Source organism: Harpia harpyja, chromosome 1, assembly GCF_026419915.1.
Source record: "Harpia harpyja isolate bHarHar1 chromosome 1, bHarHar1 primary haplotype, whole genome shotgun sequence".
NCBI classification, from domain to species: domain Eukaryota; kingdom Metazoa; phylum Chordata; class Aves; order Accipitriformes; family Accipitridae; genus Harpia; species Harpia harpyja.
In genome coordinates this window covers 40,819,012-40,839,960 of record NC_068940.1, presented here as the reverse complement: position 1 = coordinate 40,839,960, position 20,949 = coordinate 40,819,012, and the positions used below count along the sequence as shown (strand labels likewise).

The 20,949-nt window shown below is 42.4% G+C and overlaps 1 protein-coding gene across 2 annotated transcripts; it reads left to right on the top strand.

The window, feature by feature from the left end:
* The first annotated feature begins 566 nt into the window (after nt 1–566).
* Nucleotides 567–20,830, top strand: RPN2 (ribophorin II). 2 transcript variants are annotated; one of them, XM_052789365.1, is made up of 18 exons: nt 567–679; nt 776–978; nt 2,782–2,877; nt 3,574–3,749; nt 4,623–4,698; nt 5,091–5,225; nt 7,280–7,456; nt 7,844–7,962; nt 8,379–8,484; nt 10,881–10,972; nt 11,865–11,979; nt 12,658–12,852; nt 13,380–13,466; nt 14,033–14,128; nt 15,302–15,377; nt 16,297–16,426; nt 18,265–18,350; nt 20,464–20,830. In XM_052789365.1, the coding sequence occupies exons 1-17, from the start codon at nt 607–609 to the stop codon at nt 18,314–18,316; spliced, it is 2,004 nt and encodes a 667-aa protein (XP_052645325.1). In that variant the 5' UTR covers nt 567–606; the 3' UTR covers nt 18,317–18,350; nt 20,464–20,830. The 2 variants fall into 2 exon arrangements, with proteins under 2 accessions (XP_052645325.1, XP_052645334.1); XM_052789374.1 differs by lacking the exon at nt 18,265–18,350.
* Nucleotides 20,831–20,949: the final 119 nt, after the last annotated feature.

Sequence of the window (20,949 nt, the reverse complement as noted above, 5' to 3'; positions counted from 1 at the left end):
GGTGTGACACCGCATGCCATGGCGTGGCACTGCTTGGCACGGCAGTGCACAGCATGATATAAAATGCCATGGCATAACATAACACACCACATAACATAACGCGGCATGGCATGGCATGGCATGGCGTTGGTGTTGCACAGATTTGCTTGTTCACTTGCAAACGCTCTTCCTGAAGCCTCGCATGCTGCGCTGCATGGCAAGGCAAGGCAAGGCAAGGCAAGGCAAGGCAAGGCAAGGCAAGGCAAGGCATGGCCGTACCCCAAAACCCGGCGCGCCTTTACGCCGCTTCCCCTTTAAGGCGCCAAGGCGCGCTGAGCGCCGCGGGTGGCTTGGCCAATCAGCGCAACCCACATCCTCGCCAGGGGCCGCCCCCGCCCGCCGCCGAGGGCCGCCGGGAGGCCCGTACCACTCCCGCCGCCCAGGGGAGTCGACGTTGCCGCTTCTCTGGCAGCCCCGCTGCTGCCCGGTCCCATCCCGCCTCCCACCCCCCCACCCCGCGGTCTGCTCTTCTCCACAGTTTCGCAGTGCCCGTAGCGGGCGTCCGTGGGGCTGAGGCCCCTTCGCAAAATACGCCGTCCCTCCCGCCTCCCCCGTGGTGCGGGTGCGATGGTGTGGGGCGGGGCGCGGGGCGGAAGCGGCGGCGTGGCCCAGGCGGCGGGCGGCATCATGGCGGCGCCGGGTGGGGCGCGGGTCGCGGTGGGGAGGGCGAGGCGGCGGGCGCGACCCTCGGTACCGCGGGGAAGGGCCGCGGGGTAACTCGCTTGTCTCTCCGCAGGCCCGCGGCCGCGTCTGACGGCGGCCCTCAGCCTCCTCCTCCTCCTCGCCGGTGCCCAGGCCCTGGCCCCCAGCCACCGCCTCACCGCCCGCGACCTGGCCCGGCTGAGGGCGGCGCTGGAGCGGCCCTTCGCCGACCTGCAGGCCGCCTTCTACTCCATCGTGGGCCTCGGCAGCCTGGGGGCGCGGGTAGCGGACGAAAAGGTGAGCGGTTGAGGGGCCGCCGGTGCTGCCTCTCCCCCCGCCCCCAGCCCGCGCTCCGCCGGCTGCCCTGCCCGCCCGGTGCCGTGCGGCTCCGCACGAGGGTGCTTTGCTGGGTTGAGGAGCTCTAGGGGCAGCCCAGCAGCAAAAGATGAGGCATAAGGAGTTTATCTAGCCAGCTCTGCTTTGACAGGGCCGTGAGGAAAATGTAAAGCACACGTGTGTTATGTTCTTAGCGAGTATCGTAGCAAATCCCTGGTAATTACTGACAATCCGTCGGGTGTGCTAGTTGAATAAATTGCATCTTTGTCTGGGCTTTCTCACGCTTACTGCCTCTAAATGGCGGTTTCAGGGCTCGCTTCTCCATAGTCTGTTGTGATATTACTGTAGCTATCAATTTGTTTCACTGTTTTCTGAAAAAGATTTCCACCTGTGCCATGTTTGCTTTGCTATCCTGTTAAATAGGACTCTCATTATTTCGTTTCAGTTCTGACACCAAATTCAGCCAGGTCACATGCTCTTGCTATTTTTGTATATAAAATATGTTCCCTTCTGTGCAGACTAGAAACAAAGGCTTGTGGTATCAACACGATGCTTACTGCCTCTTCATGTCTTTAAGTGTTTCTAGTTTAAATGTTGCAGGTTGTCCTTGTAACAACCTGCTTACGTAGGCATGCCTGCTTACATGCATGTGCATGCTTACCTGTGCGCCTAAGCTGTAAACATAAGTTTGTTCTTTCCTCGTAAATTCAGCTAGTTCAGTGGTTCTAAACCATTTGGACTTCGTTTTTCTTTGAGTGTTGTGTGTTTGCACCGCAAACTCGTAAGTGTGAGGCTCCTGAAGACGTTGCGGTTCACCACACTGCACACCTTGCTGGTCATCTGCAGGCTAGGCTGAGAATTGCTGCTTTTGTTTATGTCAGTGTGGCTGGGTTTTTTAATAGTTCCTAGTTTTGGCAATGATAATACAACCTTTGCTTCTGCAGGTAAACAGTAATTATTTATTTGTTCCTTGAGGTTTGTGATGAGACTTTTTTCTGGACGGTGTACTTCTTTGTGGGGTGAGACTATTTAAAAGGTAGAGGTAGTAAAAATAATAGCTAGGTGTAACACTTGAACATATATCAGTATTCCTAGGTTAACTGTAGCCTGAAAATCCTGTCCTACTTGTAAAGGCCTATGTTCTACATACTCAAAATTATGTATGAGCAGTTAAATTCTTGGTTATTTTCTGATTAAAATGAAATCTTAATGATCCATCTATCTAGTTGTCAGTTAATAATAAGCTGGCTACAGATTAATGAGCAGTCTTATTGTTTGCCTTCATACTGTAGCTGCTTACCCAACTTTTCTTCCTGTATGCTTTGAAATTCTATATTCTGCATCCATTAATGATTATGTGTGATACACAGTTGGGAAGGAAGCCAGCCCACAGAATTTCTGTTCATCTGTTCTCTATCCTGGGAGATTTTCCCTACTAAATATACCTATGGGACTTTTATTTTGGTAGGTTTTATAATTATACTCAATTTAAATATGAATTCTGGTTGCAGTAGAGTTTGTGAAAATCATTTATCTCTCTTAGCAGGAACTGCCTTTGTTTCTGTGCAGCATTTAGCAGAGTAGGACCTGGGGGGGTTCTAGGCTCTTGCGGCATTGCAAATATTACTAGGGGTTTCGTTTGCCTTTTTTCAGTACAAAAGTGTATAGCAGTGTACATGAAATTGTCCTAGAGTGTCATTTAAATCTCCTCTCGGTGGCTTAAGTCAAGACTGTTACTGTAAGTTAACTTCTCTTTCTTCACAGGCTGCATGCAATTTCATCAAATCGCACGTGGACTCCAGCAGTGTTGATTCTCTTTTCTATGCTGCACAGTCCATCCGGGTCCTGTCTGGCTGTGAGGTGAGTTTGGAGCCCTGAGCTCTGAAGACAGATGTTACCAAGGAAGTATTTACCTTTATCTTTTTCTTGGTTTTATTTTACGCATAACTTCTACTTTTAGTGGGTTGTACTCTGTTGTGTCTTGGGTAAATAACTTGCGAAGTGTCTGGGAGTACTCTATACAAGGTAAAGTGTAATGATATAAAGCAAGTATTTGGTCAGAGTAATTCTGAGGGTTTATTTCTTGATTAAACATTGGTGGCTAAGAAAAAAGGAACCAGCACATTTTAATAGAATTCACAGCAGCTGTGTCAATTAAAAACTCTTTGGGTGGATGATAAACTGGATGTAAACTGTGTGTTGAAATGCTGCAATGATACAAATGCAGGTCACCCTTGCTGAATTGTGGGTGGGTTATCCAAGCCCCATTTTTCATCAGTACCACCAGCTGCTGCACAATGATGTGATGCCAGATGAAAAGCAGTAGCAGGTTACCAGGATAAATCTGAATTGTGGATTATCCTGACTAATTGATAGTTGACAGCAAAACTTGGGGATTTAATTGTTTAAACTAAAAGGTAATGAATGATAAAGGGCTTTTTCCCAGAAGCTTATAGTAGTTCACTGATTGAGTGTGTTGCTCCAGGAAGAAATTGGTGACTAGAAGGCCTTGTTTTTTCAAGTGTGAATCAACGTGTTCCCTGTGTTCTTCTGCAGGTTACCATTTCAAATGAGACCAGGGAGCTGCTGCTTGCAGCTGTCAGTGAGGATTCCTCAGTCACCCAGATCTTCCATGCTGTTGGGGCCTTGAGTGGCTTTGGCCTTCCTTTAGCATCTCAGGAAGCACTTAGTGCTCTTACTGCTCGTCTTAGCAAAGAAGAAAATGTGCTGGCGTAAGTCTTTCAGACGGAAATGATTCACTATTGCATGTTTATCCTCTAGGCAGTTGGATTTTGGAGTAAAGGGTATTTTAACACTTAATTTTTATAATATAGATGTAGTAGAGTAGGTGCTGTGTTTTCATTTGGTGTATTTGTTCAGTTCATTATTGTCCCTCTGGGGGAATGAAAAATGTGGTTTGGGGCTATTTTCTGTGTGATTTTGCAAAGGAGCTTATGTATTCAGTTTAGTCAAGAATAATGGTCAGTAAAGAGGACGTATCCCAAAGAAGCCTCCTCTTTTAAAAAGATTCACAACAATTTTTTGACTTAATACCCAGCCATGGTTCTGTGTCATTTATGGTTGCAGTAGACTTGATGCTCTTCCTCAGCCCTGTCTTTTGTACGTTGGCATGCCTGTACTGTGAGGTGGAAAAAAAGTGCCAGTAAGCAGAAGGAATCTTGGCATTTATCACCAAAGAATTAAGTAATTTGACTGTGAAATGAGAGAACAGAGCTTTCCTTAAAAGCTGGGGAAAAAAGGGAAACTTTAAAATGTGCTTTATTAATGAAAAAAATGGATTCCTGGAAACCTCACTAGCAAGTGTGGGGATCTGTGCTGTGCAGGGATCAAAGTTTGGTTTCTTCACTGCCTTTGAATCTATGAGTTTATTGCAGAGCTGATGAAGCTAAAGTGGCGTCCCGTAATGAATTCTAAGTTTCCACTGAATCACTTCAGATTCATTGTCTTGAGTCAACTGAATGCAGTAACACCTGTTTTGCACTTCGTTCAGAATAGAAACTGTAGTTGCTTTGATTTGAATGATGTTTGGCTTTTAAGGAAGGAAAAATCATACAATTGTTTGGTTTTGTTTGTTCTTGTTTAAGAACCATCCAGGCTTTGGAGACGGCATCTTACTTGTCCCAGCAGGCAGATCTAAGTGGCATTGTTGAGGAGATAGAGGTAGGAACATGCTATGCTCTCTAATTATTCAGGAATTTGTTAGACCTCTGTAGTACTGAAAGATGTATTAATGTGAAACACAAAATGAAAAACCAACCTGGCTAATTCCTTGCCTGCATGGTGTGGGTTGGCTTGGCTCTTCCTTTTAAGCAAGTATTTCTTCTGGACTTTTAACTGTTTCACAGTGGACTGAAACACAGGAAGTCATGACTTTTAAATATAATTAAATCCACTAAAGGCTGAAGGTTTCCTTTTCTTCCTGTTTCTAAATGACTATTGCAAAATATGTCAGTGATCCCAGACAGATAGTCTTGAGAACAAGTTTAACAATAGGGTTAACTTCTGTGGATCTACTAGAATGTAATTTAAATTTTAATAACTCTTTCTGTCAGGATCTTGTTGCTCGCCTGGATGACTTGGGTGGAGTTTATCTGCAGTTTGAAGAAGGAATTGAGACGACTGCACTGTTTGTTGCTGCTGCCTATAAGCTGTCGGACCATGTGGGTACGGAGCCAGCAATGAAGGAGGTCTGTATCTGCCTTTTCCTCCCTTCCACACTGTAGCTCACAAAAAGGATCTGCCTAGTCCCTGTTGTGCAGTGCAAGATGCCGGTATAACTGGGTAGAATTTTTACTGTGAAAAATGAGCACACTCAGTGAAAAGGCACATCTCAGAGGGAATGTGAAGTAACAGAATCTAGAAGGAAATTCCACCTTCAAGATCACAGGCTGAATTTGGTTTGTTTTTTTCTTTTTCAAGTGTACAGAAGGAAATTGCAAGTGAGGTCTCGTTTTCTTTATCAAGACTAGCTGTTTAAAAACCCTCTTGTTTCAGAGTTTGTTCTGGCATTTGGCACTTGTCTAGCACTTTCCAGCATTTCAAAGTGTTTTGCAAATGTTATTTACCTGTGAGGAAATGCAGGCACCCTAGTCTGGGGTGCCCAAAAGGGAGACAATATTAGTACCATATGCCTGCAGGAATCCAGATACAAAAACTTGTTGTCTAAAATGAAAGACTGTTGGAAATTCCTTTTGAGCTTGATTAAGCTAGAAATCATTACTGCAAGCTATCCACTTAGTAATTTTTCTCCACAAGTTAACTGAGTTAGATGTACTTTTGATTGAGAATGGCAGCTCCCTAAAGCACAAGCCAAAGTGGCAGGGTTGAGACAGAAGCCAGTGTAAGGCATCTGAGTTCATTCCTGGCTCTCTTCCATGCTGCTGCCAAACTGACTAATGCGAAGTAATTTTGATGTCATTTTTGAGGTGGTGATTCTGCTACACACAATTCAAACTGTCAGCGTCCAAATGATGTTTAAAAAAAAGACCAATTAAGGAAAATTGTTTAGTGTTGTTTCAGAATTGCGCTGTCAGAAGTGCTATTGTTGGGGCTTAAAGCTTTATCTCTTGTGAATGGTGAGAGTGCCTCCAGAATGCCACAAAACTTTCTTTTAAAATTAACATGTAGTATTTGAAAAAATAGCTCCCTTGTTTTTCCCCACAATTTAAATGAGAGTGTCAGTTGCTGATTAGGGTCTGGAGCTATGCCATGCCCTCCATATGAAAGAAAAACACTGCAGGATTTGCACTATGCGGGAGTTCTGTGGCATCTGTCTGGATGCTTTCTCTAGTTCTGGTGTACATTGGTGCTCATTAATACAAGTAGGAGGGTGAAAATTTGATATGCAGTGGGCTTCATTTAAAAGTGTGCTTTGTAGGTTACTAAATTGTATGCCTGTTGCTTTATTTGGGATTGTCTTTGATTATTCTAATTTCTAATCAGAATTTAGCCCACAATTCTTTGCTTGGATCAAAGTACAGGTAACCAATCCCTCTGTTTTCCAGACTAGCAGGGAGTGATGGAAGAATCTGAATAATATGGCATACCCTGCGAAGTGTGGCACAGATGCACTAACCCTACAAAGTCAGACTGCAAAAACAGCTGGGGGATGTGGTCCCACTCCTACTTTGGAGAGGACAGATTAGCTTTGGCACATCCCAGAGCCAGACCTGGCTCTGTGCTCCTGGTGGTACTGCTTTAAAGCTAATCCTCTTAGCTTGAGGACACTGCTGAGCCTAAGGGGATAAGCCTGCATGGGCCCAGACTGGCTCCTTCCAGAGCCATTAGGATGCTTTGCATCACCACTCTGTGGCCTTCCCAGCCTGGCAGGTAGCCAGGACATGTAGCCTAGTCCTTCTCCACTGTATGAAGACAGTTGTATGGCTCCTGGAGCGAAATTATCTTTTTGCAGCTGCACGCAGTCTGGATAGTCGAGCTGATGGCATCTTCCATTCTGAAACATGTAGTTTGAAGAGATAGATCCAAATTCCGTTTTTGGAAGTTTTCAGCACAATTACAGCAATTGTGGTTGGAACCTCCCAGCCAAGAATAAGAATGCTAATGTGACATTCAAAAAGTAGTTAATTTTGGGTTACCTCATAACTTGAGTTATTTTTAAAGCAAGTGGGAAATTAAACAGTCTTTATGAATGGTGTTTTTATTAATAACATTATACTGAGCCAGTCTGCAATGTTGTGGTAAGCTGCTGGTGCTTGTATGTGATTTGCTTTTCCTCTTTCAGGATCAAATTATCCAGTTGATTAATGCAATTTTTAGCAAGAAAAACTTTGAGACACTCTCAGAGGCCTTCAGTGTTGCTTGTGCTGCAGGTTCTTTATCCCAGAACCGCTACCACTTGCCTGTCATTATTGTCCCCGATGGGCCTGCAGCTGTGTCTCACCATCAGCCCATACTCAGGGTGAGTCCTTAGCCCCAAATCTTAACTCATCTCTTGGCTCAGTCTTTAGTATTGTAGGTCTGGGATGACTGAATGTGCAAGGTGATGTCTTTCATTTTTAGCTCCAGGACTCGGGTTCCAGTAGATCTGGGGGTTTAGGGCTTTTATGAAGTGATTCTTTGGAACCTCTGCTTACCAGACACTACCTTGAGAAGGCACTGTGGAAGTCAGCTCTGCTGATTACAAGTTTAGCTTTCCCAATTATGTTAGAAAGAAATAGGTGAATCTGGGATGGTGGGCCGGGGAGAATTCTGTGTGTATAATACAGAGGGGTAGTGAGTTGTCTGTGCTCCCACATTCCTTCTGGGACAAATGGTTTCATGGAAATTCTTGATTTTTTTCTTGTAGCTACAAGTGACCAATGTTATGTCCCAGCCACTGACTCAAGCTTCTGTAAAGCTCGACTATGCCAAGTCTGCATCTACCAAAGCCACTGTCCTTCAACAGAGAGAATTTGCTCTGTCAGGGTAAGAAATCTTATTTTTACAGTTTGTAAGGCAAACAGGTGTTACTTAAACAGTGTTGGACTTATTTTCCTTATGTGTTCTTCCACCAGAGAAATGTTTGTATGATTGAAAACTCAAAATGCTGTAGTTGCGTTTTGTTGGTAACAGGTGACTGAGCACATTTGGTAGTGATGGTGAATTTCTGTTGCTTTTTCTTTTGATTGGGAGTGGGAAATTGCAATGTTCTCCTGACTTCAGGGGAGCTTTGAAGAATTCTTTTCCTGCTGCACTTAGCAATGTTAGTTTTGTGCTGCATTTGTCTGTTTGCCTGCTTAATATAGCATATTTGGAGACTTCTTGGTAGCAAGATGTGACCTATTTGTAGGTTGCTGTTAGTATCCTAGAGGATACTTAGCACCTTGCTTTTTCTGTTATAGAGACGTCTTTGAGCTGAACTTCATGAATGCAAAACCTGCAAGTGGATATTATGATTTTTCTATCAGTGTTGATGGAGATAAGCGATTTATTGCTAACAAAGTTGAGGTGGGTATGCTTTTTGATGGCATTTTAATTCTGTGCCTATTCACTGAAACAGCTTTTTATTTATACCTGTTAAGGATGTCGTATGGCTTTTTTTATCCCATGTTTTTCTGTAATGCATTGGATTTTGACTCAGGATTATGACCAGTAACCATATTAATATATGATCAAAAGAGATTCATGTAAATTTCAAAACTGATTTATCACTTAGATGCTGATCTGACAGCATATGAACAAAGGCTAACAGTGGAGGTATTTATATGGCAGCCCAAAGCAGCTATGCAAAAACAGTTGCTAAGAATGTTAGTTCTTCAAAACATTCAAGATTTGAGTCTCTAAACCTCAAGGCTTGGCGAGCAGTTATCTGATGATTGCCTGATGTATGGAAGCAGAGCATTTGTATAAGCTCTAGAGCTTTAAAAAAAGTCAAAGGTGTCTTTTGGCATCTCCTAACTGTGTATACGGTGATGCTTTTGTAGTGGAGAGACAGTGACCAAAGCAAATGCAAATGAAGTCTTCATTTCATGCATACATATGCCCTTTTTGGTGGCAAAAGCTGTTACACCACATGTTTCTAAAGAAGAGTTGTATATAAACACTCAGAGTTTTACTTTCCTCACGTTTGTTACAGTGAGAAGAATGTGATCTCTGACTATTCATGTAGTCACCCCCAATGTCAACAGCTGAGAATGTTCTTCTTCAATGATGTCTATTCCCAGGGTTAGTTTTTGCCCTCAATCGCATATTTAAGGAAAAGATTAGCTTTTAAAGTCTTCCAACATAGTCGGCTTGGAGTGGGGGAAGGCGCTTATTTACAACTGCTGACCTTTACACTGTGTATCAAATTGATGTTGTCATTGTAGTAGTAATGGCACTTAGGAGTGTCAAAAGGGGATTGATTGGTCCTGCTTAAGCTCACTGCTGGCACACAGAGGTACCAGTAGGAATGTATTAATGCTGTGGTGGCTTTGTGTGAACTGCTTCTAATAAGACGCATTGTTACGGGGGAGGACTGCTGGGGGAACTGCTTTTTTTCCTTACTGTTATTAGCATTAATTGTCCTTAATGCACCATCATTTTGACAGTAATGAGCTAAACCAGTGGGTTATTACTCCGGCAGAGACTACATTTCCTGGCATTAAAATATTTCAGAGATGTTTGTGTACTGTTCAGTTGGAGGGGCTGTGTGCAGCAGCTCTGAGTTGCCTTCACTTAACTTTTTTAAAATTAATATTTCATTGGTCCATCTTCCTTTACTCCCATCTTGGAACAAACTAAAGCTTTACTAAAGTTAGCCTGAATAGTCTACATGTTAATGGATCCATTTTCAGGGGTAACCTCTATCTTAAATTACACTTTTTGTTGTAAGGGAACTGCCAGAATTGTTGTGTTTGAAGTCTGACCTGAATAGTTTGGTTTATGTTTTTACATATTTTTTCCACAGGTTCCCTGTGAATTATTTTTCAGAGTGAGGGTGTGGGGCTGGTTCACATGAGCAAACCTGTAATAACAAATTGTAGTATATGATGAAAAATATCTTGGCAATGAAACTTTAATTCCCCAGGGGAGCATTTGTAAGCTGTGAGAACAAATGTGCTAATTAAAAACTACAGACTGCAGTAACTGCTTATGTTTGAGAGGGGGACTGAAATCAGTCAAACGCACTGAGGTTCACTGCCTAGATGGTCTGTGGTTTGGTACTGGGGAGAGGGCAGGAAGTAATTTCTCTGCTTAGGCTTTATACTGCCTTTAGTGCAAAGGAGTGTGATAAATGACAGGGCTTTATTGGCTGCCCTATGCTAAGGGATAAATGCTGTGACTCTGAAGGAAAGCTTGCTGAACAAAGTGCAGGTCTGGAGGAATGCTTTGGCTTTTGCCTGCTGGTAATAAAATCAGCAGAAACCTGTTAGACTTTAGGAGCCAACAAAGGCGTAATTGGTTGCTGTCTGGAGACCTCTCTCATCTCACATTGCTATCCAGTAAGCAGAAGTACATGTGCACATGCAGTTTTAAGTTGTATTGTATGTGATGTAATCTTTAATAGCTAGTTTCTGCTAGTTCAAAAGGAAAACTAGTTGGATCTGGATAGTTGGACTGTTTCATTAAAAACAATTTTCCAAAGGGCAGCTAACTCCAGCATGACTGAGAAGGTGGTGTCTTCAGAGCTGGCTAATTGTGCAGGGAGAAAGGGGATGGGTTAGGGGTAATGAATGATGCAGGAGCTTTGCCAGAAGGTAAATTGCGGTAGATTCTTCTGTTCAGGTTAGGTTCTGTCTTTGGCTTAGTGTAAGACCGTCTTTGGGGAAGGGGGCAGAAGAGCTAAAGCTTCTGCAGTGAACTTGACCACAATTAGTATATATAAAGTGCTCTGAGTAATTTTCTGTTGTGTTTTGTTGCAGCTGAAAGTAAAAGTTTCCACAGAAGTTGGGATTACTAATGTAGATCTTTCTATCGTGGATAAAGATCAGAGCATTGCGCCAAAAACAACCAGGTAAAACAATTCAGTGTGTGATCCTTTAATGGGCAACTCTGGCTCTAGACTGGAGGTCTTCTGAGCTTTACCTAATTCAGCTAAACGAGAGGAATCTTGTATTGGAATAACTACAGTTATACACATGCTGTTTCTCTTAAACCTGTAAGTTCATTGGGAGAATACTGATTATTTTTATAGGTGATTTTCCTTAATGCTGAAATAAGTACTAACAGAAGCCAGGCAACCTGAGTCTTCTGTTCCTTTGTTGGCACCTCTCCATAGCGAAAGCAAGTTAAAAGAATTGTGTTAATGTTTCTGGCATTATTGGGCTCTGGTAGAGATGCTCTAAAGCAACATGTACACTGTATTTGGGGGTGTGGCTGTACCGTTGCTAGGTATACTTGAACTTAATGTAATTGTTTTTTTAACTGACATCAGTTAGAATGTAACGTATGGAATTTAACTTAGGTTGCACAGCCTCACTGAGGCTACTCTGTGTGTGTGTTGATACAGCCTTCCTATGCTGAAGTTTGAGTGTCTGGTTTTTTCTGTTCTGCTGCCATCACACCTTTGGTTGTAGCATAGCCTTGGTTAAACGGAATGTGGGGTGTGGTATTAGCAAAACCTTCTGGTGTTCCTTTGAACCTTACAACAAACAACCATTTTACTTGAAAACGGGCAAGGTACGTAGCTCACAAAAATCCTGCTAAAAAAATTCCATTCGTTTCTTTTCATTAAATTTATGGTGGAAGAGAAAGACATGTTAGTTCATCTGACTTTTTGATAAAATAGCTAATCTATGCTGAGTAGACTGCAGTACTGCTAGACAGGCTTGCATGCCTCGGTTTCTTTGAATGCCGGGCATTCTCTTGGAAGATCACCTCCATTCTGTTTGTTTTTTTCCTCCTAGGGTAGCTTACCCAGCCAAAGCCAAGGGTTCATTCACTGCTGACAGCCATCAGAATTTTGCTTTATCCTTCCAGCTGATAGACATGAACAGTGGAGCTGAACTCATCCCTCACCAGGTTAGGACAAATTTTTGTCATTGCTGTGTCACTGAGATGTTCCATCTTGAAGCATCTGAGGTCACAGTTGCTCTCGAAAAGATTTGATACGTTTTGAGAAGCCTTATGTTTCTGACATGGACTGTGAAAGATCACTGGTCTTGGTAGATGGGAAGTGGATTCAGTTCATTTATTTTGGCTGTATGTTAAATGAAGCCTCTTCTGGCTCTGGTACCGTGTCTTATTTAACAAAATGCATGCAGGTAGCCTGCACTGTAAAAGCACACTTCTGCTTTTTTTAATTTAGATTGTTTGCTGAAAAAGTCCTTGAATTTAGACTTTCTTTAAAATTCTATGTTTTCTGTATAAAATAGAAAAAAATGGGGAAAAAAAACCCACAAAAACCATGTATGTATACATCCCTGTTGTGTGCTGTTGCATATACCATGTTGAGTAACATTCACTGTATTGCCCTGTACCCCAAGCGGGCCACTGGATGGTCTTGGTCCTGTGCTAATGTGGTTACTCAGAGACATAGAACTTTGCTGATTTGCAAGGGTCTAAACACCCAGGCTCCCAGGTTATATTCCAACTTTTGTTAATGTTGTGCTTTTTGATTTGGGGATAAATCTCTCATTTTGCTGGCATTTGTAAATGCGCTATGAGATAATCCAGAAGTGTTACAACCTTTCCTTTCAGACTTTTGTCCGACTTCACAACCAAAAGACTGGCCAGGAGGTAGTGTTTGTTGCAGAACCAGATAGCAAGAACGTATACAAGTTTGAACTGGATACTTCTGAAAGAAAGACTGAATTTGACTCTGCCTCTGGTACCTACACTCTTTACTTGATAATTGGAGATGCCACTCTGGAAAATCCAATCCTGTGGAATGTGGTATGTAGCTGGAAGTGTGGTGATGTGGTTTTGAGATTACTGGCAGTCTAACAGGAGGTCTTGGTACAGGTGTGGAAGAAAAAAGCTCAAATGTTTTGTTCTTTGTAGTGAAACAGAATCTTTTGGCCATTTATGGGCTCTGAGGTTTGCTGTTCATTTTAAGTTTTTAAGCAAACATCAAAGCAGGACAGAAAAGAACATTCATTTCATCATGTGGTGGAACAAACTTCAGAATGTTTATGGGTTTGATTTTAATTTCACAGCAAGCACTTCAAGGTTTAGCCTTTCTGTGCTTGCTGTGCTGGAAATTAAGTCCAATTCTTAGTGATGGGTGAATGGCATTATTGCCTCTGTTTAGGAGAAATTGCTTCTTGAAAAATCTGATGGGTTTTTCCTTAGTTTCCTTTAAAAATCATGTCAATCATAGATTGACAAATAAGGAAATAGGCCACAGTAATGCAATAGGTTTTATAAAACTTTTAATATATTAACATCAAACTTCATGAAGCTACATGATTTCATTTCAGGCTGATGTTGTGATCAAATTCCCAGAAGAGGATGCACCATCCACAGTTCAGTCCAAGAACATCTTTGTTCCCAAACCTGAAATCCAGGTACAGTCAAAAACAAAATTTATGTGCAGAGATGGGGGACTAGTCCTACTAGTATTATTTGTTCTCATCATAATTTATTTTTGAAAAGTAATCTCATTAAAAAAAATTAACACTGTGTAAGTAATGTAGTTAAAGGAAGACCAGAGCTACAGCTTAATGGAAAGAAATTTGTTGCAGTCCTCTGGAGTATGAATAAATAAGCTGTGTCCTACCTGTGAGAGAGCAACTGATGTCACTGAGAAGGTTCAAACATGAAAATTTGACTAGGTAAGCACCACAGAAAGCTCTCTGCTTCTGAAGATTTCTCTTGCTTCATTCCAGCCATCGGTGCTGATGACAAACTAGCAAGTGCTTCTGTGAGTGCAAGGAAAAGTTAACTGTGCAGGAGATCAAATGTGCAGAGACTGGAACAGACACTAAAGACTCAGTCTTTGCCTTAAGAGGAATGCTTATCATCCAAAGGAACATCTGGGAACAGCACCAGGGCTGTACCTGGTCCTCTGGGGAACCGAGAAGCTGCTCTGTTGGAGTACTCCTACTTACAAGTTGGTTTTGTTTGTTTGCAGCACCTCTTCAGGGAACCTGAGAAGAGGCCTCCCACTGTGGTATCTAACACTTTCACAGCATTGATTCTCTCCCCGCTGCTTTTGCTGCTCATTCTGGTGAGTGAACTGGGCCACAGAAGAAGAAATTTTTTCCCCTCCAGTCAAAAGTCACTTATGAGGTTGGCCAGCTAAACTTCGTATTTAAAACTCTTGGTTAATCATGACTAGCACAGTAGTGCTGGAGTCATAGCTAGCAAATGTCAGTGCAGAGTGTTGGTCTGGTATTGTCTCTTTCCTAAACTGTTTTTTAGTTTATAGTCAAAACAGAAAAACACTGCTGCCAAGTAGAAGTAGGTGGGGTGGGTTTTTCCAGTGTGCTTCTGCTAGGGATGTTGGATAGCAGTGGGCAGATTAAGTTATAACTAACATTAGACTTCCACGGGGAAAAAAGCAGTGATTCTGCCTTGCACTTAATATATCATCACAAAATCTGTGTTACTTAATCCTATCAGATTGGTTTCCATTTATGGACATAATTAATACTTGTGTGTCTGTAGTTGAAACATCTACTGCTACTCACTGTATCATCAGATCAGTGTTTTGAACTTAATGCAATACAAAATCTCATCTAGTCAAGTTAAATTACTCCTTATTTGGAGGATGAAACTGATCCCTTATTTGCTTGGCAGTAATTTCCCATTAGCTAGTCTCACTGAAAGCTGGCATTCAGATAGTCATGTCCACTGGTCTCTGGAGTTCACAATATGCATGTTGATGACACTTCAATGAAAAATCTCATTGCTACTGTTCCTGTTTCCCATCCTGCATGCCTTTCTCTTTTCTACTCTAAAAACTGCAATTGTTCTTATGAGCAAACATCTTGTATCTATAGCTGTTCTTTGCTGAGTCCAAAACTAGAACCTTACCTTTTTTTGTCTTTTTAATTGAAATTAATTCAGCTGGACAGAAATAGCAATGTTTATTTTTCTGGAAAATGTAGATTTTGAGCAGTATCCACATATCTCATCAGTTTAAGAAAGATAATCGAGGAACTTCATTTGGGCAGTCAGAGGCAGCAGGAGAAATTTTCACTAAAGGACCTCAACAGTGTTGTCTTTAGCAAAATTGCTACTTTGTCCTCTTGTAGTGGTAAACAAGTGCTTCTGTAGAGAATACACTATATTCATTGAAGAACTTAAAGCAAACAGGCTTGAAAGATACTGAAGTTTAAAACAAAAGCTTGTGTTTACAAGGCTGTTGTAACTCAAGTTTTATTTCTTTTCTTTTTAGTGGATAAAGATAGGTGCCAACATCTCCAACTTCAGCTTTGCTCCCAGCACCATTGTTTTTCACATGGGACATGCTGGTAAGTGTCAGAGGCTTTCTGCTTTGTTTGACCTTCTCACCTGGGAGTTACAGATGAGAGCCCTGGTGGTTAATGGGCTTGCAGTCTATTAACTATAATGACATAATAGCATAACATTTGTTCTCTTGTTTTCATCTGTCTTCCTGCTTTTCGTGATTGTTAATATGGTGATAAACCTGTTTTGGCCATCAGCTTATAACAGCCATCATTATCTGGGCTCCTTTCTCACACCATTTATCTGTACTTAATAGAACTTCTTATTTCCAAAGGTCGCACTGTCTTTATTGCATGTTTATCCTTTGTAAGCAGGGAGTTTCTGTGGGGATTGAAACCTGTAGGACTGCTGTCTACAGTGAAAGACTACATCTTTTCTTTAAAGCTCTTCCTGTGAAAGCTGCTCTTGCTCTTTGGCTGGACCAGTTTTTTTCATCAATTTTATTGTGCCCTTGGTTGCACAGTTATTTACTGTCTTGGTAGAATTTCAAAAACATAGCAGGTTGGGAGAACATTGGATCTGCTGTTTCCCAAATGACAGTGTGTTGCTTAATCCAAGCCACTTTCCTTGGAAGCTTTAAAAAGCTGTAAGCTCCTACAGATGTGCAAAGGTTAATGTCTTCTATTGAAATCCAGAGTATCCTCCTCCTTTTAATAGCCCTTAATGTCTATAATATATCCATAATTCTGCCACAAGAGGATTGGTTGTGAGCCATCAGTGTCACATTTCCTCCAGTATGGAGACCCAGATGCCTTCTTCCCCTGGCAACAATGTATAGACTTTAGATCTGCCATTTCAGATCTTCAGAGATGAGATAGCAACCAAATGCTTAGGCCTGGCAGTACAACATAACAATAGTTCTGAGGATGAATGCTTGGCCTTCAAAATGCAGTTTCAGACATGGGCTCTATCTTTTTTTCACAGCAATGTTGGGACTCATGTATGTCTACTGGACTCAGCTCAACATGTTCCAGACTCTGAAGTACTTGGCCATTTTGGGTGGCATCACATTCCTGGCAGGCAATAGGATGCTGGCTCAGAAAGCAGTAAAACGGTAAGTCAGGGATGGATGAGTTGGTGGGAGATGCTTTTAAAATCAGTGGGGAGGGGATCACATTGATGCTATCGTGTGTCAGTAACTGATACAGTAATGAACGCTGCTTTTGGTTCTTAGATCTTGTGTGTGGGGATGGGCTGCTCGGTCCCAGTTTCATGCCTGTTTTCAGAATAAGGGCTTGAACTGGCTAGGGCATTGAGGTGCTGCCACTGAGATACAGCTAACTGATCCTTCAGAGAGAATGGTCCACATGGCCACTTGCTGAAGCAATCAGGCACATGGAGAAAGCAAAGGGTATAAGTATGTTCACTTTGACAGGGGGAAACCCATTCACTGACAAATTTGTTGTACTGCATGATACATTGAGCCCCTTACAATATTGTTAGATAATGAAAGCCACTGTAAATGCAGAAGAGGCCCAACTCCTCTGTAGCTCTGCTTGTGAGATAAGTTTTAAGAGGAGGAAGGTAAGGTGGGGGTATCTTAACTGCTGTCTTCCCCTACCTAAAGGGGGATTATAGAGAAAAGGGAAGCAGATGGTTATTGGAGGTGTGCAGCAACAGACAAAGGGCAACACATGCAGGCAAAACCAGGGAGAATTCTCGTAAATGTTAGGGATACAACAGTCATTTCTGTACTCGCATTGGACTGATTCTTCACACTTATGCCTTCTGCCACACAGTGCCTCGTGAGTGTGCCGTAGCTTAGGCAGCCTGCAGGCAGTTTGTTGACCCGAGCTTCCAATACAGTGCATTAGAGGTCGAACTGTTCCCTGTCCTTCACTTCTGCCATGTGGGGTTTACATGTGAGAGTTAAGTTTTAGCCCTTTTGTACTGATGATTTTTGGCTTTGAAGATGATCTTACTGACCTGCTTTGCCATCAAACCTGTGCTTTTCTTACTTTCCCCTTTTTGAGCCACTGGAGTTGTTTATCCTTGCATACCTATTTGCATAGATATCCCTGGGTTCTCGCTTTTTTGATTACACTGTATTAAAACCAGGACAAGAGCTGTAAAAAAACACAAGACTATAATTTTCAGGGGGTTTGCATTGATTCGTTGTCTTTAAAACATCTCTACTTGCATGGCTGTAGCAGGAAGGATGATTATTGTAATTAACCCTTTCAATACCATCCTCCCAGCTTTCTCAAGCCTTGCTCCCTTGGATGTCCAGCCCTCTCCACTGTGGCACTTTATCTTGTTAGCATAACAGTTCCTACTGGGATTTTGTTGCCAATGGGGCTATGTTATGTCATTTAATAGTATTTCCTTTTTAATTTAAAGAGTAATGATAAAATCATTATTAATTACAGATTGCCTAGGACACAGATTTGGGGAAAAAGAATACAATGAAGCTTACTTCTAAGTGTCTTTGCTCAACCAGGGCTTCTGTTAGCACATAAATGCAAGTGGTTGGTTCCTACTTCAAAACACTGCAGGGGGTGTCTGTATGCTTTTTCATTGTAAATGACATGAAGCTGCAACTACAATGGCAAATTTGAAAGTAAAACTTCTACCTTAGGCTAAAGTTAAACCCTTTGTACATTACTTTAAAGTTCAAAAAGACATCTTTTTGTTAACACGCTGCTAGCCTGTCTCAGATGTTGAAGTGCAGTGATAATTAACTAGATTGCACTTTGAGGCAGAGCTGCTGTTCCACTATGGAGACCGCTGGTGGGTGTGGGAAGGGGACTGTATAAACCATCTTTTTACAGAAGTTACCAGAAGGCCTGGTTTTGCTTTTTGCATTTCTGTCACTGGCTCTGGTTCCTGGAGCAGGGCTGCTTTCCTCCTTACTATCTTCTCTGAACCTTTCTTCCTCTCTCCTTTTGGCAGGATCGCTGCAGAGCAGAGCAGTAGGTTGGCAAAGTATAGAACGCTGCGGTAAAAGGGGGTTTTGCTAGTGACCAGCTCTTCTAGAAGTAAGGGCCTTTTTGGAATTGGCCTTCCTGGGCATGCTGCCTGTTTCATTTCACTTCATCACTCACTCCTTGTACAAAAAGATACTGAGCTGAAGCTGCTTCCTTCCAACATCACTTATTGGGCTTTAAATCAGTCTTTGGGTGTCCTTGGCTACAGCTGGGTTTGCATATTAGCAGTACATGTCCTCTGACACTAAATTGCCTTTGTGTGATTTCCTTAATCATCTGAAGTCAGTTTGGTAATATGTACACATGTGAATATGCTGTCTGGGACACCAAGCAGCTATCAGGTGACAAAATAAACCTAGTTTAAGCAGTGTTGTTCCTGTAAATAAATTATTAGTTATGTTGGTTGGAAGAGAACGTGATGAAAATGGCTGATATCTGGGCTGTTCCCATCCTGCTGTTGGTACTCCCTATCCCCATCTGCAGTATTCCAGTTATTCAGCTGCCAGGCACTCTGACTGCTGAATTATGTCCTCACTTGGGGTGGCGAGAGCTCTGTGTGCAGCAGAGCCAGGTCAGCACCACCTCCTTCAGCTGGTAACATGACCCAATCCAGGGTTCACCCTCCTGTTAGACTGAACTGGTCATGATGGCTCAGGCAGCGGCAGCAGCAGTAGCCAGCTCCCTCCATTCAATACAATCATCTGATAGGTCTCCATTGTAATTTACTAGTGCATAGCCCTTTGTTTCCTTTCATTCTGAGCAGGTAAGGTCCCAGTTTGCTATATCCACAGTGGCGTAGGAGGCAGGACTGCCTGCCGTTCTGCATGCTGCCCAACTCTGAATGCGTGTGTGGCTTCATTTCTCATTGAGTGCACTGTTTTGTTTTGGGGAAGGGAGAGAGCATCTGGGACAAGTCCTGTGATGAGACTGAAATCACTGTACAATGTGCTGTACTGGTACATCTCATGAGCGTCTGCTTTCTCTCATGTTCATAGTCAGTGCTCCAGGCACACGCACACAGACAGTGCGTTGAACGGAGCTCAGTGTGGTGCAATACAAAACCAGTGTGGGTGGCTGTGTGTCAGAAACAATGTGCACTGTGGTATAAGCCTCTGTCTGCAGATCAGATAGTATGGTAGATGGTTTCATGAAAATTACCTATGGAGAATTTGGCATCATGTCCCATATAAAAACACCCTGTTACTATCTCTTCTCTCCCTGGAGTGTTTTGAGGTATTTGAGCACAGAACAAGCCATGACAAGTAACTGGAGAGGAATGGGAGATGGCTGTCACTTGTTCTAGTAGATGAATGCTGGCTGCATCCTGGCTGTGTTTGCTGATGCTGTTCTGGTCCCTGGACACTTCTTTTTACCATAGCTTTGGGCCAGTGGTTTTCATGTTTTTAGTGGCCTGTTACCAAATGCCTCACGAGTGTGTTCTCAACAGCTTGCATGTTTTCTGTTTCTCAGCCTGGTATTTTAACTGCTTAATTCCCCATGGGCTGTGAGTAATCCTGGAAGATCTTGCAAATAACTTATTATCCACAAACCATAAGTTAGGTTTTGCTGCCATGTGCAGTCACAAGCATTTGTCCTTATTGCTGGGTTTTCTGATGCCCCAGATACATCAGTTAAGACTGTATTGTTACCAGCTTCTAGGGCTGGACTGTCAGGTGCTCAGCATTCATTGTTATGCCTGTGTCTGGCATCTTCGAAAGGAAAAGGACCCCAAAAAGATGGGTCTGCTGTGCCCACATTAGACCACTTCATCTTCTTGGGGACATGAAGATCTTTTCTTTGTGTTTGCATGGGCCAACTGATTCCAAATGGGTAGATCGGCCCTTTCTAAAGTAGAAGAGCGGTTAAGGTACCTGCAGATTTTGTATTCAGCCCTGCTTTTTTGTTCAGTTCTGTAATTTACAAGGCTCATTCATCCCTTTTGCACCAGAAACTAACCTTCATTTTGTCTGACCGTTTCCATCCTCCTCAAATTCAGTCCTCCATTCCATTGCAGTACTGGTTTTATCACTCTGATAAGCTTCCTTTGAGAAGCTTATCCAACAAGCTTCCTTTGAGAGAGAATGAGGGGTCTTGGGACACTTTTACTGTGCAAGGAAGTGCTTTGTTGCCTGGAAGAGTTAATTTTTTGGATTTTTCTTTCCAGGACACACTAGTACCAGAAGAATGGAAGAAATGGGGAAAAACAAAGCAAATGCCTTCAGAACAGAAGTGAATAAATAACTGAAAGACCAGAAGAAGGAAGGCAGAAGCAGATTTTTTTTATATATATATATATTAAGTCGAAAGGGTGCCAGTTATACTTTTTTAAAAATTTGATTTTCATCGTTGTGTTCATGCTACTTGAGTGCTTTTCATATGAACCCGGAAAACCCTTTTTTCCCTGGATCCTCCCCCCTTTTTCTCCCAGGACATTTGAATTTCCTTTAGAAAAAAAGGAAAAATAAATCACAATTCTGCCTTTTCCCTCATCCTAAACGATTTGTGAATAAAGAGGAAAGAATGGTTCTGAATTTTGTTTTTTGGCTGTCTTGGAGACTGTGATTGGAAGTTGGGCTCACATGAAAATGAAAAGAGCTTTTTCTGGTGGGTAATTTTGTGTATGAGTCATTGCTGTGTGAAGCTTCCTGTT

What these genes read in the sequence shown, in the direction of transcription:
- RPN2 (XM_052789365.1), top strand. Translation starts at nt 607, where the DNA reads ATGGTGTGGGGCGGGGCGCGGGGCGGAAGCGGCGGCGTGGCCCAGGCG. An exon ending in AGAGAATTTGCTCTGTCAGG is followed by an intron (nt 7,963 to 8,378) that starts GTAAGAAATCTT and finishes TTTCTGTTATAG; the next exon opens with AGACGTCTTTGAGCTGAACT. An exon ending in ATCCAATCCTGTGGAATGTG is followed by an intron (nt 12,853 to 13,379) that starts GTATGTAGCTGG and finishes ATTTCATTTCAG; the next exon opens with GCTGATGTTGTGATCAAATT.